Source organism: Panthera onca, chromosome E2 (genome assembly GCF_046562875.1).
Source record: "Panthera onca isolate mPanOnc1 chromosome E2, mPanOnc1 haplotype 2, whole genome shotgun sequence".
In the NCBI taxonomy this organism is placed as follows: domain Eukaryota; kingdom Metazoa; phylum Chordata; class Mammalia; order Carnivora; family Felidae; genus Panthera; species Panthera onca.
This window is the reverse complement of record NC_138353.1, coordinates 54253966-54271597: the sequence shown is the minus strand read 5'-3', so window position 1 is coordinate 54271597 and position 17632 is coordinate 54253966. Positions and strand designations below refer to the sequence as shown.

The following is a 17632-nucleotide window of genomic DNA, read 5'->3' as shown; positions in this document are numbered from 1 at the left end:
GCTCCTTGGAGTCAATAGTAGATGGCAGGTTTTGGTGAGGTTTGGACTGGAGTTAAGATAAACCATCTAAAACTGAGGCCATAAAGGATTACACGAAAGTATCACCCTGTCACTTGCCACTATTAATAAAACAATTCAACTTCACTAGACTGACATGCTTACATTATCCTCTGATCAAAAGTAGCCTCAAACCTTACTCAGCATCTTTCAGGTAAGTCCACAAATTTTTCTATTTTCATTTCCCCTTTATATCAAGGAATCAGAAACATACTGATCTGGCTTTTCACAAATCAGTGACTAAGCAAAGAACTACTCATGTTGTAACCCTCTCGTTTTTGCTCTTAAGCTAGCATTACATTATTTACAAAGATAAAAGGGACCCCATTATAAAATGGCCGTGACTTGGGGGCACCCGGCTGGCTCAGTTGCTCGAGCGTCCCACTTCAGCTCAGGTCATGGTCTCGTGGTTTGTAAATTCAAGCCCCACGTCGGGCTTTCTGCTGTCAGCAAAGAGCCCGCTTCGGATCCTCTGTCCCCGCCCCTCCCTCATTTGCATGCTTTCAAAAATAAACATTTAAAAAAAGTAAATAAAACGGTCATGAATTGGCAAATGCATGAATTGGGGGTAATTCCCTTCAAAATTCTCCAACAAATGAAATCCTAAGGTATATAGCTTTTCTCAAATAAAAACTCTACATCATAATAGAAAGTTTGGTAATGGATTGTCTTTTCATTTTCTACGAGGAAAATTAGTATATTGTCGCTAACAAAGGTAAAACAGTAATGAACATAACTAGGCACAACCATTTGATCCTGTGACTATCGGAAGCTAAGGGGTCTGTGAAATGTCAAGGCAACAAAATAGGTCACATTATGCGTATGTCAAAGAATTCACAAAAAAAAAAAAAAAGGTAGAATTCTCACTTCTCTTTAATCACAGGATTTCATTTTTTACGAATAATCATAGGACAATTCAGGTAACTAAGGTTTGGGAGGGAAACAGTTCTTACTTTACATGAAGATCTACGACATGCTCCAATTTTCTGTAAGTAACTCTACTGGCTGAATTAACAAACATTTCCACACAGACAAAACAAAACAAAACAAAACAAAACACATTTTTGTTTAAAGCCAAACATCACTGCATTTGTATTTACAAAAAGCCATAAACGAACATGCATTTCTCCCTGACTAGGAGAACTTAAATAAATGTTTGAACATTAAGGCAGTGACAGTTCTAAAACATAATGAAATTCTAAGTTAAGGCTTTATGTCTGTTTTGAAACCCATATTCATAGGCCACTGTGACCACAGCAAACTTTTATCTATCAGGTTAGGTTCATCCGTCCTGGATAAGTTATTGATTCACTACCAACTATTCTATGGGACAGGAATTAATACTAATATCATCCATTTAATGAGTTATTAGTCTACTCCTTAGGTTTTATTTTGAGGGTTTAGTCTTCAGCAGCATAAGCATGTGCCACAGAAGGAACTTTTTTTTTTTTTTTTTTTTAAATAAACTTAGAAAACTTAGGGGCTGCACCGATTTTTCCTTGACTGAAAGTTGGCCAACAACCAAGAATTCCTGATTTCCTGAAGAGAGAGAACCTCCAGAGCGTATCTGGCCATGCTCCCAACTAAAAACGTGGATGTTCTTGATTACTGAAGTAGTTGGTCTTCATCTTCTTTGAAGACTGGTATTGCTGTCTAAATAAAGCAACAAAATGTGGAATCCCATAGTGCGGGTGGATCTGTTACGTACTTCTTATCCTCAAGGCACAAATACTACCCTTGCTGGGCCAATGTCTTTCCTTACTCCAGGAAAAGATGAGAGGTGGATGAAGATTCACTTGAGAATAATTGATTGCACTCTTGCCCTATTCAAGCTTACACAAAGTACGGAGATTTAGGGGGGAATGGCCTCTTCGCTCTCCATTATTGTTTTTCTTAACATTTAGACACAACTCAGATCCAGCCTATGGGTCCACTTTGAGAAGCAGCTCTGGAGCGCCCCCCCTCGCCTACTGGGGAGAGCAGCAGGGGTGTTCACAGGGCACACTCCAGGATGAGCTAACTGGGCACGATTCCACAACGCGGCGTTTCCGCGGCTGGGATGACGGACGGTCACTTAGACCAGAAGGATCTCTATTTACACTGAGGGCTGGCCGCTACTTCTTGAAGCAGTAATTGTTCAGAAACGCATCTTGTGAGGCAAGTACGGTACACTTACGTTGGGATCACTCCTGGTTCGTGTGGAGGAAGAATAAGCATTGGTTACTTGAAGACGGTCTCAAAAGCTAAAGCTGGCTGTAGTTTTCCTTCGTCTCCAAGTCAGAAAAAAAGGGAGAGGTCAAAGCCGACGAAGCTGCAGGCGGCAGGAGCCCCACGCCACCTAAGCACTCGTGCCCAAATCTGCTGCGTGGCGTCCGAGTTCTTTAGATATACTCTCAGGAAACAGGAACTTCTCTCCAACACCGTCAGATATTTTAGGTGCAATTTAAGTCAAGCGAGTCACATTTCAACTGAAATGTTTTGCGGATTTGAAAAGTCTGTACCCTAGGACCTGGTAAGCTTGGCTTCAGCTAAGTGCTAGATGGGTTTTACAGGTGTGAGACACTCTTGTTCTTTTAAGATGAGACAACTAACTGTGAGAGGGCAAATGGAGGCAACACAGAAACAATCATTTTTAGATCAACATCTTACGCTTTATAATACACTCACATTTATACACAAATTTCATGTTTACAAGTACAAAAGGCAAAGAACCTCCAAGGACCCAAGTAAACGCATCAGGAACTACATTCAACGGCGTTAACACTGTCGTCCTACCCTCCATTCGCTGAACCCGGAAGGAAACTGTAAAGGCCGACCCGCGCACAGACTTCACGTTTAGAAGTTGGAGACCGTGTGTGGTTCCGCACACGTCTGGGTTTCTACAGAGCTGAACTGAGATTCCATTGTGTTCCAGGCCAAATCGGCCAGAAGAAAGTCGTCCATGGCGGTCTGCGTTTCGTTGCTGGTGAAGAACAAACTGCCCAGGGTCTCAAAGCCAGAATTCATGGTCTGTGTTTCTGTGCTGTTCAACTGAACTTTACTCTCTACGGCAGGTATGCTTTTAGCAGCGGACATTCCTTCGGTCTGGGTCTCTGTGTCAGACGAATCCGTACTCATGGAAAAGCTGGAGTGTTTCAGAATACTTCCCAGAGGCAGATGGGGGCTACTGTCTAAGAAGAAGTTTAGGTCTGTCTGTGTCTGCGTGTCAAACATTTCGAGGCCTAAGAAGTTCGAATTTCCCCTACAGCTATAGGACTGGGCAGAGGTGTCCGCAAGGAAGAAGTCAGTTTGGGTCTCTATGTCCAGAGATTCCAAGACCGGCTCAGTGGTCATGGTGTTAAGCTCACTCTCTTCAGTTTGAGTTTGGATATTTGAGGCGGAAAAGAACTCCTCGATATCAAAATCGATTGCGGGATTCTGGGCTGGGCCAGATGGGAGCTGGGTGTCAGGTCCAGTATTCGGGTCAGACAAAAGACTACGATTGTCCAGTGTCTGACCAGGCAGGTTACTTGACAAGATGTTTTCTAAATCACTTAATAAATCCATCGTCTGGGTCTGATTATCCGTCATGTTCTGTGAAGGAAGCATACTGTGCTGTGCGCCGAAGTTTATAATCGGTGCAGATTTCTCAATATCTTGATTTAAAGTCTTAGGGTGGTTCTGAGGTAACAAACCATGAGTGACAGTCCCTGCTACTAGGCTGCTGCTTATGATATTGTCTGTGGAAACACCGTAGGACGAATGGACGCTCTCAAAAATGTCTCCACACATTACAGCTTGGTCCATCTGGACTCGGCCATCTGTCAGACTCTGCATCCCGCTGGTCTGGGTTTCTCTGGAGATCCCACCTGGCTGGTAACAGGCATCTGCGAACGTGTCAGTCTGAGCGGCTATGGAAGAGGTTACCTTAGAACCGGGTAAGAATGTCTGAGTGTGAACACTAATGGGAAGGGAGACTTGGGAACCAAACGTCAAATCCGTTTGAGAACAGGAAGATACGGAGGAATCAGGGCCGGCCCACTGGGAGGAAGGTATGAAGTGCTGTGTGGCGTAAGACAGGTCCGTCTGCACGTTGATTGAAGAAATGCCATTCTTCTGACATGTGTTTCCTAGTTCTTGTAAAGGATTAGACAGGCTCTTACCCAAGTTCACCTGAACACCTGTACTAACTGGCTCCAGAGCAACAGGATTCACGATTTTTGAAAGAGGGAGGCTCTCCTTGAGACAGCCAGCCTCTGAATCTAGGCCGAGGATCAGGGTTCCGACCGACAAGGGCAGTATGTGCACAGCGCCCGGGGCGGAACCCTGATGATCCACGCCCAACACCACGGGCTGGGCCGAGGAGTCGGCTGTAGGCACAAAGACAGGCGTGGGAGAAAACTGCAGAACAGGAAGTTTCACCAGAGCCACTCTGGGCTTGGGTAAAAGCAACTTCTGAGGGCATCTTGGAGGTGTCGTAAGAGTCTGCTTTCCGGCATTAGAGTTGCAAGAGTCTTCAAAAGTAGTGACTAGTTTTATTTCTGAAGTTTCTAGTTCTTGAGTGTCTGGTCTTGGAGCTGGCTGACTGCTCAGTGACTCGCTGGTCTTACCGGACAGCTTCTGGCTGTGCAGGCAGTTTTCCATTTTCCTTTTCTTACTAGGTGGGTCCCTGAAAGCAATGACAGAGTGAAAAGAGAAAAATGAGCGTAAGCTGCAGCTGTCTTCAACCCGGGGGCCGTCTCCTCAGCTGCTTCCAAACACTGCCCCCCACACCCACGGCAGAGGTCAGACTTCACCGGGTGAAGAGGAGACCTCCCTCCGCGACTCTCTGAGAACTCGGCCTGCTGTGATGGCGGGCAGAGAAACACGTGAGTAGGGAAGGAGAAAGCGCCTCCTTTTTTGGGTATACGTCCAAGTACCAGAACTCAGCTTAGCTTAGCTCTGGAAGCATAAGGAAGCGAACAGATTATATAATGCAACCTTTACTGTTCCTAAAGTAGGAAGCTATTACTCCAAATATAAAGCTGACCTTTAAAATGAGGTACAGTTTTATGGTAAAACTGAACTCAACACTCTAACATCCCTCTGATAGAAATGCTGGAAGTGGATATTTTTAACCGGGAAGGAATAAGGAAGAACCGGGTTAGGCGGGTGCGGATCCTTTCCTAGTCCTGCCGAAAAGCTCTGCTCTCCCGAAAGTTCCCTTCTTCCACATCACGTCTTGTCTCCGTCCTTCCTCCTCTCTGCCCACGACAGCGGCTCTCCAGAAGTTTCACCTGAAACTCTTCCCACAGCCACTGACTTGCGGACCGGCACTCCTTCCCCTTTACCTGTGCTCTGCAGGGATCTCGTGGCCAGTTCGGTAGATGTGGGACTGTAAGGCGGTCCTGCTGGCGTAGGGACAGCCGCACGTGCACTGGAAGGTCTTGCCACAATCCTCGGCGTGCCTTTTCAAGTCCCACTCGGTGCCGTAGGAGTTGCTGCACTTACCACACTTATGCTTCTTTTCGGCGTGCATTTTCATAAAGTGCTGGGGAGAACACAGGGGGGGAGAGTGGGCAACCGCAAGCGCTCAAAGCATTCCAGATGCGACCCGCACGCCCGAATTAGCGCTGACCTCACAGGACAGACCGCAGCCGGTCTGCGCCAGGAGAACGGAGAAGCGGGAAGGCTGCGGTCTGTCACGCGCCTCTTCTCCTAGTCACTCCTGCTCTGGGAAAAGCGGGAGACGGTTTGGCAAAAACTTCCTGGGACCACCGTTTAGGGGTTCCAGACGAGTGTCGCAGGCGGGGGGGGGGGTCCGCCACGCGTTCCTCGGGACCCTCCAGCAGATGCTGGGGGAAGGCTCGCAGCCGCCAGGCTCTGCCAGTCCTAAGGCACCTCTGTCCCCACTCGCCGGGCCCCCTACCTAAGGTGGCTGCTGCTGGAACTCTCTGCCTGACCTCCGCGGCTACGTGCTCCCTCAGGAGACCGTTTCCTACGTGCCTTTGCGCCTCTGGCCTCAGAGGCACCCGGGGTCACACGAGACAGCTGGACACACATTTCTCATTTGCTGAGGAAGCAGTCTTCTGGTCTCTCCTCCAAACCCACTCCCGGACATCTTCACCTCCACAACAAGCTATGTCTCCTCCACTCGTGGTACCCCCACTCACGCTTTCCCCGCCAGGGAGACTCTTGGGCAGCCGGCTATTCCCACAAGCAGCTCTCTCCCAGAGTTCTCCAGTTACATTTGGAAAGAGATTGGATTGCACGCTAGGTTTACGTCACCTGTGCCTCATCCTCAGAGAAGTACATTAAGACAAGTAAAATACCTGTTTTACGAGAGAAAATTGAGAAAATGGTCTGTCAGGGCCTCTGGGGCATCCTTCAATTGGACAACAGTAGAATTTCGGTACGGTTTTCAAATCTTTTCTTATTGTTGGATTTACTATGCCATCCTGCAAAAGAAAAAGTTACTTTGAGCGCTTATTTTCAAAAAAACCCAATAGAACTGGCTGGGAGCAGAAACAAAAAATGACTTTTTCTTGGGGATCTTTTAAGGGTTAATAACGCTCTAAATTGGATCGTGGTGCTTGTGGCACAACCATGTGAATCTACTAAGTAACTAGATTATTCACTTAAAATAAGTACACGGTGAAGAAACTGTAGCTCAATAAATCTGTTAATTTTTTTCCTTAAGTTTATTTATTTTGGGAGAGAACGAGAGAGAATCCCAAGCAGGCTCCGAGCTGTCAGTACTAAGCCTAATGTATAGCTCGATCCCATGAACAGAACCGTGAGATCATGACCTGAGCTGAAATCAAGATTTGGATGCTTAACCTACTGAACCACCCAGCTGCCCCTGTTAAAAATTTTCAAAACAAAAAACCTATGTTGTTTAAAAACCTTCTATCCGTTCCTTTAGAACTCTTCCTTCTAAACTCAAAATCTCTCTCCTTAAAGCCAGGCTCTCTGTTCGTAAGTGTATATTCACAGTTTCTGAGGCTCAAGATTTTGGTATCATCCCTAATTCTTCCCTTCCCTTTCATCCCACCCTCAATTAGTGGGAGCCCCTGAAAAAAACCTCCTTTGATTGTGGTCTAGGCCTTCCCGACAGCATCCTGACTTTCTCGGGTCATCACGCTGCCCCCTGAAGTAGCTGAAGCTAGTTGACACAACTTTTTATACAACAGCGTGAACACAGGCACTGTACTATGTGTGAAATTTAATAACCATTTTAATCATCTGTACTATTAGAGCTTTTGTTACTGTGTCAGGCACCGTTCTAAGCACTTTATATACATCATGTCGTCCTAATAATCCTTTGTTATTAAGTACGTGATTAACTTTTTGGCTGGGAGTTTAAAATAACGGGTGACTTCATTTAAATTGAAGCGTTCTGTCTCGGTGCCCTTGATGAGCCCACATACCACAGGGGTAAGGTACCCATGACCTCCAGTGTAATTCCCGTCTGGCCCTAAAGGAAGGGGATGGTGGTGGCAGTGGTGGGGGTAGGGGGGTGAGGGGTGGGGAAGGACCTCTCTATAGGTCACTGGAAACAACAGGACTCATGGGTACAAGAGCACCTGGCTCTGGGGGTCCCAAAGAGATCAGGTCGGGCCACTTGCCACTAACAAAATCCACAGGCAGAGAGCCAAGTGGTGGAGAAACCAGAAAGGGATTTATTTCAGTGAGGCCAGAACTGGGAAGACAGTGGACTAGTGTCTCAAAGACTGTCTCCAAAGTGCTGAAAATACTTCCAGGTTTATGTAAGGAAAATGTGAGACAAAGGTACGTGCGGGTGGGCAGTGAAGGTCAGGTTGATCACTGTCCTGGGGTCAGTCACGTGGGGGTCTTACTGGTGTGAAGGCGGTCCCTGTTGCTAGGGTCTCCATCTTGGGATGCTATGCCTGCTGGGTCTTGTGCCCGGGTGAAGAGATAAGCTGGAAAGAAGAACTTAATCACTTAAAAACTACAGACTGAGGTCAAAGTGGACGTGGTCGAAGTCCTCATTCACTTGGGCCTCACGTGCTGCTGTAGCACACAGATACTCTGCTTATCTAGTGTTCTGATGAGAAAGGACTCATACTTGTGGAACATGTCCACTTCCTTCTCTCCCATCCACATTTCGGGAGAAGGGAGGAATGAATAACCAGGTGGCTAAGACTCCTCTTTGCCTTCCCGGTGGATCCCAAGAGGAGCATGTTGATCTTGTTGAGTCTGTGTCCACTCATTGAGAGGAGAAAAGAAGCTATTTTTTTTTTTTTTTTTTATTTATCAATAACATAATTTATCTTTCCATATTAAATTCAATTCGTTCTCCAGGTCTTCCACACTGGTCCATCCTTTTATAATCCTACTGTACTGTCTAGACATTCATATGCATTTGGGTTAAATGGTCCCTTAAATAGTTTTCCTTTGTTTTCTAATTTGGTAGCAGACTTGATATTCCAAAAACTTGTCTGTATCTCTCACCTATAGGTGTGTTATACCTCCAATCTCCAATTACAGACGTGTCTTTTTCTGCTCCCTTTTCATCCACCACCCTACTCAGACTCGTACAGACTCGTATTATTCTCACTTCCAACTGCACTTTCTATGAAGGCCCAGTTTGTCCCATATCCCCCTGGCTCCCTTCAGGCAGGATGCAATGGTAGAAAAAGCCATTTGGCATTGAAAGCCCTGTGTACCATTTTTACCAGCAATTAGGGGCGTGGCCTTGGACAGGGGATTTAACCTCTCTGAACCGGTTTACTCATTTTTAAGACAGATACTATAGTTAACTCTCAGGATTATCTTGTACTAGATTAGCATAAAGCCTAGGCCAGATCACATTCTCAGTAAATAACATTCCCTTGTTCTGCTTACCACCCAGATCTAGGGACCTATTTCTTGTTTGAATTCCAAGATAGTAACTAACTTAAGCTATCTTAAATACCATCCTTTTCTCCTAGAGTTCCTGTCTCCCTAACTAAATTTCTCTCTTTTTTTATAGTTTATTTTTTGAGAGACAGCAGGGGAGGGGCAGAGAGGGACAGGGAGAGAGAGAATCCCAAGCAGGCTCCACAATGTAAACGCAGAGCCTGACTTGGGGCTTGAACTCAACAACTGTGAGATTGTGACCTGAGCAGGGATTAAGAGTCAGAAGCTTAACAGACCACGTGACCCAGGCGCCCCTCCCCAACTAAATTTCTTAAGGGCAGAAACTAGTTTGTACACCACCTCCTATTGCCTTAATGCTTAAAGAAGAGAGCAAGTGCATGCTAAATGCAGAGCATTTTTAGAAAGGCAGTCCAGGGTAGGACAGGTTTTCAACCCTGGGGGGGCCTCTGAAAAATCACGAGATTCAAAAAAGTATTTCTGCCTGGTTCCAACTCCAGGTATTCTTATATAATTAGTTTGGGATGCAGATTAGGGATCTATCTACCTACCTATCTAATGTTTTACTTCATTCATTCATTCATTCATTCATTCATTCATTCATTCATTCATGAGAGAGAGACTGTGTGCAGGCAAGCGGGGGCAGGGAAGGGGGAGGGAGGAAAAGAGAGAACTTAAGCAGGCTCTGTGAGGAGCATGGAGCCTGATGTGGGGCTCGATCCTACAACCCTGGGATCGTGACCTGAGCCGAAATCAAGAGTCAAATGCTCAACCGACTGAGCCACCCAGGCACCCAGGGATCCATATTTGGTTTTTAAATCTTCCCATATGATCCCAAAGTGCAACCTAGCTTAAGAACCTTGGGTGTCGTGGTTAAGCCCACAGGTTCTGGAATATTGACTGCCATGGTTTGAATTCTCTACCTTGTCACTTTCCTGTGACCTTGAGAAAATGAAGGTTTCCTTATCTGTAAAGTAGGCATAATAGGGTTTAGAATAGTGCTTATCACATGATCAATTAGTTATTATTGCTGAGTTATTTGCTGTGGAGAGTTTTGTTTCTTCTTTCGGTTTTTGCCAACTTAATGCCAATGACCTAATCTAAACAAGTACTTTACATTAAATATTGTACTTGTGAAAGTATGACTGAAAGGCTCTTTTGTTAGAACACTGGCATCTGGCAGCTTTAATGACAACTGATGTCATCTCTCATCACCAAACTCATCCTATTCACCAATTCATCTAGTGTTTTGTTTTGTGTTTTTAACGGCATACTTTCAATTAACTTATATTTTTTCCACCTAGTGTTATCAGCAAAAGAAAACGAAATGTGGGGAGAATATTAGGAAGACTCAAAAATCCTTCATTCACCTGACCATCATCAAATTCCTCTTAGTGATATGCCAGGAAGATGGTCCCTTCCAATGCTCAGGCTGTCCAACGTTCCACAAAACTGCCTGCAGGGTCACTACAAAATTCATGCTCACTTCTAATCCATACTCAATTCTGCTTAGCAATCCTTTTATTATCCCTTTTCAAACTCCCAATCATGTTCTCATATTCCTGTTCACTTTTTAAAAAATTAATGAACTTATTTTTTAGACAAGTTTCAGGTTCACAGCAAAACGGAGTAGAAAGCACGAGTTTTCAGCTACCCCTACCTCCCCAAACACGTACAGTCTGTTCCACTATTAACTATTATTCCCCCATCAGAGTGGTACATTTATCACAATCAGTGAACCTACAATGACCTATTATTATTATTACCTAAAATCCAGAGTTTATATTAGAATTCATTCTTGCTGTTGTATATTCTACGGCTTTTGACAAATGTGTAATGACATGTATCCACTGTTACGTTCTCACAGAGTATTTTCACTGCCCTAAAAATCCTCTGTGCTACACTTATTGATAACTCTCTCCCCACTTTTAAAATTTATTCATTTTTTTAGAGAGGTAGTGAGTGGGGGAGAGGGGCAGAGGGAAAGAGACAGAAAGAGAGCGAGAAAGAAAGAGACAGAGACACAGAGACAGAGAGACAGAGACAGAGAGAGAGAGAGAGAGAGAGAGAGAGAATCTTAAGCAGGCTCCATGCTCAGTGCAGAGCCTAATGCGAGGCTTGGTCCCCCAACCCTGGGATGGTGACTTGGGCTGAAATCAAGAATCAGACGCTCAACCCCCTGACCTGTCCAGAGGCCCCAACCCTCTTCCCCTTAAACCCATCCTGACGACCACTAATCTTATTTGCCCTCTTCAAGAATGTTGTATGGTGGGAATGATACGGTAATGCAGCCTTCTCGGATTGGCTTCTTTTGTTTAGTCTACACGTGTATCTAAATTTCCTCCATGTCTTTTCACAGCTGGATCGCTCACTTCTTTTTAGTGCTGAAGAATACGCCATCCTCTGGAGGTTCCACAGTTCATTTTCCACTCACCGACTAGGAAGCATCTGGGTTGCTTCCAAGTGTTGGCAATTACTTTTCTTGACAGGTTTTCTACCATCTCCCTCCCTTTCCTTTCTCGCTGCCATCACCATTAGTTGATGTCGTCCTGACTCGCGGTTTGCACTTTTATCATTGACCTCCCAACCAACTTCTAGAACCTCAATCTCTTTTTCATTCAGTTTGCCAGATTCATTTTTCTACACTACAGCTCTGATTATGTCATTACCTCACTCCGACATTTCTAGCGACACCCAAATCTTCCCGAGTCTGAATTTCTCTCACTTGAGACATTCAAAGTCCCTTACTATATAGCTTTGCATTACCTCTCTCTTCTGTCATTTACCTCTTTCTGCTTTTTACCCGTCTTGTCCACAGCGGCTACTTAAAATCTTCCAAACTTTTCAAGGGGAGGAATGTTTTTGTATGTTCTGTTGCATGTGAGAATGCTTTGAACGGAGTAAACGGTCCAGAAAAACCTGGAGCGTTATACTGACTCTGTTCAAGAGGCCATCTAAGCCAAATCTGTATCATGCACCAGGATGAAACACTACAGAGAGCCGCACCAGGATACCTGGAACCCCCAATGCCTTTTTACAGGCACAGCAACAACGTGATACTGTTCACTTTCCTGCTTTCTGAGGGCCAACCCCTCAACCCTCCCCATCGCCACCTCTCCCCCCAGCTCCTGGGCTTTCTTCCCATTCCAGCCGGAGACAGAAAGCTCAAAGGGTAGGAAGGCTGAGATGAGAATGGAGAAGATGAGAAATGGTGATGGCACAATACCACGTGAACTGCAGTGACAAAGTGACGTTTTGTTCTGGCATTCTCTATATACGTTCAAGAACAAAATTCACCAGACTCTTTGTGATTTATCTTTTTTGTGTTCTTCCTTTTTTGGGTAAATGTTACATACAAAGTATTTGAAAGTAAAAAAAAAAAAAAAAAAAAAAATTTGAAAAATGTTTATGAAACACTTTACGTAAAGAATTTGAAAAAAGAAAAACTTTGAGATGAAACAATCAAAAAATAAGGCGGAAAAAAGTAAACAAACAGAAGAAGAGAAAAGGAGGAGGAAGGAAACACTTTAAGGAGAAAGGATAAAAGGAAATGACTAAAAATAGTGGCAAAAATTGGGAAAAAGAGGCAAAAGTATTCTAGCACCTCACTGCCTTCAAAGAAAGCATCCAAGGAAACAATTAGTTTGCTCTCTTGTCTTCCTATTGTAAACTTAAAATTGGAAGTCTTTGTACAGTATAGTCTATAGAGCAACTTGGAACCTTTCCTTCCCTTTGCTTTAAAACAAAAACAAAAACAAAAACAAAAACAAAAACAAAAACACCTTCCTGGCAAATCATTCAAAGCAAATCTTGCACTGAACATAATACAAAATCCTTGAAGCCATGCTTTAAAAATATAAATGCTGCTGGGCAAGAAAATCTTCAAGGGCCCTCCTGTCCCCTTCACTGCTTTCAAACACAAGGAATAAAAGAATCTCTAACAATTGAGAAATGCCCATTTACTACTCTTCCTTTCCCTCAAAGCCCCAGCTTTCATTTCCCAAGGATAACCCTGTAGGCAAGGCTGGACAGGGTATTTCCAATTTCTTCCAGCAGATGGAATATAGACATAGGTCGTAAGAACTCACATAACACCAAAAAGCAGCACGTCCTTGCATCAGTCCCCATCCTTACCCATCACCCTTCAGAAGCACTCGTTAATTATTTACATTAAGAAGGGAGTTATTTGGTTGAGTGCAGGGTATCTTGTGAAGAAATTGTAAAAGAAAATAAGAACCATACAGCAACAGATGGGGAAGGGAATAAAAGATTATCAAAATCTAGAAAAAAAAAAAAAACACTAAGAAAGAACTAGAATTATGCAAGTAGCTGTAACCAAGAGAACGTGAAGGAAACTTTCCACGGACTATTATGCAAGCCCACCAAGCGGATACACTCAGACCACCCTTAGGGCGGAAAGTAGGCACATGCACTTGACGGATACTGGGGTCTCTCCAAATGGCTTTCAAAACCACAGGGATCTCCCAGTCAGCTCCCGTCCCCGGGCCTCCCCTCCTCCCTCCCTCCTTCTAATACTCTGACAAGCGTCAAGAGTGATGTTTGAACTCAAGAGCCTTCTTCTACTCAGGATGCAGAGCAAGGGTAAGATTCACCACACTGGGGCTGGGGCACCCTCGTCCAGATGCGGCTGTTCTGTCCTACAGGTTGCCTTCGTGAGAGAACGAACCCCTTTCCCCCGGTACAGCAGATGCTCGGAGGTTGCTGGGTGCTATGGTTAGAAAGGCGGAACAAGGCAGCAGAGTGAGCCTCTTTGATGAGGGGGCGGGGCGGGAGAGATGGTTCTGGGTGAGATTTCTTTAATTCCTGCTGAAACGGGTGTCCCTCGTGACCTAGGAAGGAAACTCAGCAGAGACCATTTTTCCCTTCAACATTTCTAGTTTGGAAAGGGATCTTGAGTTCACTGTGCTGTCTTCAGACAAGAGACATCCGAAAAGTGCCTTGCAAGTGGGAGAATGACCTCACGCAGCAGAAGCAGCAAGGGAAGATACGGCTGCTTTGACAAATCCAAGTAGAGATTTGACTATCAAAATCTGTATGTGCCTCAAACATACTCCTTAAGCCTGTTATATTTTGTATTTTGTACATTGTGTTATACATCACATATGTGTTGGTATGTTTTGTGTATGCACTGGTATCTTCAGAATTCCTAAACGTCACGTGTTTTAAAAACATAATTAGAAATAAACCTGTTATATGCTATCAAACTAGTCCTGGAGAGTAAATGCCCTTTATGCTTCACCAAGTCTAGAGAAGTAGAGAGCTGCAGACAGCAATTCCAGAGAAAAGAACAATAAAACTGTTGACAAGTGCTTGTTAGAGTGATATTCAGGCCAACACGGGAGGGTCCTGGTCGGACCGGTGGCTTCTCTTGTACTCCAGACGTAATGCGTCTCGGCTGTCGATCGCTGAGGACATGACTCTAACGGCGGGTGACGGCTGTCCTATACGAGCTCAGGGAACCAAGCTGACGCAGAATTCCTAGCAATACACAGTTCACCCACTGAAGTGAAAATACGAAGACAAGGAAGGATTTCGGTAAAATTTCGTGCGAAAGAGAAAACACAGGACTGAGGACCACTCCCAAAGACCACTGAAGAGTCACTACCCTCAGGTCCTGGAAGAAACCCCAAGCTATTCTGAGGGCCTCCAGGGTCCACCCACTTTTCCCGACTGGGCTCCCCCATCTTCCCAGGAAAACGATGGTGGCTAGACGGGGATTGCCTCTCCTGGGCCACACGTCTGCCCGACTAGGGACTATAGCCTCAAACCTGCTGCTCATTCAATTCTCATCAGAGGCCCGACTCTAAGGAAGTTTCCAAGGACGATGCACCTGAAGGACAGACAGACAGGGACGTGCAACACGCCAGGTAATTCAAACTTACTCCCGAGTGAATCCAGACCATCAAAAGCTACATATTCACCAAACTTTGCTTTGAGTGTCATGCTGTGTAACTATGTCGCTGTTGGCACGGAACGAAGTGAGCGAGAGGTGGTGGGAAGAAACTTCCTACTGTAGTGACTGAGAAATTATAACTTGAAAGGCCTAGGGTGCGGCCGGACATCTGGATTTCCCATAAATTTTCCGCAGACGTGCACTAAAGGTTAAAACGCACTGCCCCATTTTACAGACGGTGGAGGCGATGTTCAGACTACTGTCATGTTGACGTACGGGTCCCCTCTTAAAGAAGATCTGCGGGGAGAAATTTCCCTTAGGTCTCGGTGCAGAGCCAACCCAATACCGTGATTCTACCAATACCGTGAAACTCGTAACTGGCGGTGCCTCGAGGCAAATCTGCAGCTCCCTCCTAAACACCGGGCAGAACCCGAAGGCCCCAGGGAGGCATTGTGGGTGTGGTGGAAAGAACTCGGGCTTTCGAAGCAGAGACGGGGTTTAAATCCCAGCTCTCGTCCGGCTGCGCAACCTGTTTCTCATCAAGAGGCTGGGGATGACGGTCCGGGCCTCACGAAGTTGCGGAGGACCACCGAGGTGCAGGGGTCCAGGGGCCGGGCCGCCAAGCCCGAGGCCGGGAGTCCCGGCACGTCCGAGCCCGGCAGCAGAGCCACATGACACAGTGTTTTCCGACTGCGCGTTCCTGCGTGCTAGCTCCCACTCTGCCCCGCCGGGACTCCCTGGCCGGTTTGGCCCGTTCTAGGGCTGGATGCCCGCCGGCCCGGCTGCGCGCGCGCGCACACACACACACATACACACACACACCCCGCCGGCCGGGCTGCGCACACACGCGCGCGCGCGCACACACACACCGCAATCCCCGCCGCCGGCCGCGCCGCCCTGCGCGCCCGAGCCCCCGAGCGCCAGGCCCTGGGAGGCGTCGTTCCGCGGCGGGCTCACCTGCAGGCGGTGGCTCTTGACCAGGTGCATGTTGAGCGCCGGGCTGTTGGGCAGGATCTTGCCGCAGCCGCGCACGGTGCACAGGATGTTGGTCCGCACGGCCCGGGACAGCTCGCTCACCGACGGCTGGATCAGCTCCCGGGCCGGAGGCGCCGGACCCGCGGGCTGCTGCCTCGCCGCCGCGGGTCGCGGCCGGCTGCCCTTCACTCGCCCGGGAGGCCCCCACGGGCCCGAGGCGGCGGCGGCGGCTCCCCTCGCGGCCGTCGGGACGGTCGGGGCGCCCGAGGCCAGAGCCGCGGACCCCGCCGCCGCCGCCGCCTCAGAGGCCGCCATGGCTGCCGCACGGCAGAAGGGCCTCACCAGCAGGCCCCGCCTCCCGCCGCAGCCACTTCCGGCAGGGGGCGGGGCCTCCAGCCTCATTAGCATCCGGCGGGGCCGGGACGGCCGCGGCGCCCCCTGCGGGCCGTGGAGCGCGGGTCGGCTGAGGCCGGAGGGTTACAAAATTTCACCGGGGTCCCTTGCGAACGCATCGAAGGGGTTGGTCCCACTTACTGGTTCTTCACCTTCCCAGAAACTTAACCTTGGGCAATAATTGTATGGAAGACAAATCAGTATAGTATGTTCAGGAACTTTATTTCCCAAAGATTAGAAACAACCCAAATATTAGCCAATAGTATGTTAATTACATCTATTGTCTGCTGAGGACTTACCATGCGCTAGACATTTTGTATCTCATTTTGTCCTCGCAATAGGTGTAGCGGGTATGTACTATAAGCTTTCCCCCAATTTTCAGAGAAGTAACTAGCCATAGGTCACATTATACAAATTAATTGCTAATAACTGAGTTAATCATTTTAAGAGAGGGTGGATTTATATGCCTGTATCTTAAGCGCTGAAATTTGATTACTGTTTGGGAAACAATATAGTTCAGGTCAGGGTTCCAAAACCTAAGTACCTAGAAGGGCTAGCTGGACCACATAAATGAACACACATGAGACCAGGTGTAAATAGAAGAGAGAAATGAGGACTGCAGAGACATGGAAAAAAACATCCTTTGTTTAAAGGGGGCAGCTGTCACTCGTGTGTGGTATCACTAGATGTATTTTTCAATGTTTTTATGTGAAAACTTCCAATTTATATACCAGCAGCTGTGCTAGCTTTCTATTGCTACAGGTACAAATTGCCACAATTTTAGTGGCTTAAAACGCCATAGATTTGTTATTTTATAGTTCTGTATGTCAGAAGTCTGACATGAGTATGAGACTAAGCTGGAGGTGTGGGCAGGGCTGCATTTCTTCTGGAGGCTCTACGGAAGAAGGTGTTTACTTGCCTTGTCCAGCTTCTCAGAGTCAGTAATGGTGAGTTGAGTCTTTATCACATCACGGACTTCTCCCTCTGCTCTCTCCTGTTCCTCTTCCACTTTTGAGGACCTTTGTGATTACAGTAGGTCCATTTAGGAAATCCAGACTAATCTCCCCTTTGCAAAGTCCCTTTGCCTTGTAAGGTGATATATATTTACAGATTCTGGGAATTAGGATGTGGACATCTTTGAGGGGAGGGCATTATTTTGCCCATCATAGAAGCTAATTCTGATTTTAAAAGTACTGTGGGACCAAAAAAAAAAAAAAAAAAACCCGCATCTATGTGTGTGGCATAGCATCCACAGGCTATTGTTTCTTTTGGCATGGGGTCTCAGAGTCCAATTGCCTCGGGTTATTGTGGGTACAGCCACTTACTGGCCTAAGAGCTGGTACTCACTTCAGTAGAATTAGACTGGTAATTCTGCCTGCCATATAGGATTGTTATGAAAATAAGATAATGCATACAAAATACTTAGCGGGGACCTAGTAAATATTCCATAAGCGT

At 46.4% G+C, this 17632-nt stretch overlaps 1 protein-coding gene and 1 long non-coding RNA gene across 2 annotated transcripts; one reads left to right on the top strand and one right to left on the bottom strand.

Moving 5' to 3' along the window:
• Positions 1 to 912: 912 nt before the first annotated feature.
• On the bottom strand, positions 913 to 16136 carry ATMIN (ATM interactor). The gene is made up of 4 exons (XM_060650055.2): positions 15767 to 16136; positions 6348 to 6473; positions 5367 to 5566; positions 913 to 4705 (listed from the first exon to the last, which is right to left on the bottom strand). Exons 1-4 carry the CDS (start codon positions 16097 to 16099, stop codon positions 2893 to 2895), a joined length of 2472 nt encoding a protein of 823 aa, XP_060506038.2. The 5' UTR covers positions 16100 to 16136; the 3' UTR covers positions 913 to 2892.
• Positions 4702 to 7081, top strand: LOC145713234 (uncharacterized). Its single transcript, XR_014136280.1, has 2 exons — positions 4702 to 4904; positions 5129 to 7081. It is a non-coding gene; the product is annotated as an uncharacterized LOC145713234 (long non-coding RNA).
• Positions 16137 to 17632: the final 1496 nt, after the last annotated feature.

What these genes read in the sequence shown, in the direction of transcription:
- ATMIN (XM_060650055.2), bottom strand. Translation starts at nt 16,099, where the DNA reads ATGGCGGCCTCTGAGGCGGCGGCGGCGGCGGGGTCCGCGGCTCTGGCC. An exon ending in TCAAGAGCCACCGCCTGCAG is followed by an intron (nt 6,474 to 15,766) that starts GTGAGCCCGCCG and finishes TTTCTTTTGCAG; the next exon opens with GATGGCATAGTAAATCCAAC. An exon ending in GAGATCCCTGCAGAGCACAG is followed by an intron (nt 4,706 to 5,366) that starts GTAAAGGGGAAG and finishes CATTGCTTTCAG; the next exon opens with GGACCCACCTAGTAAGAAAA.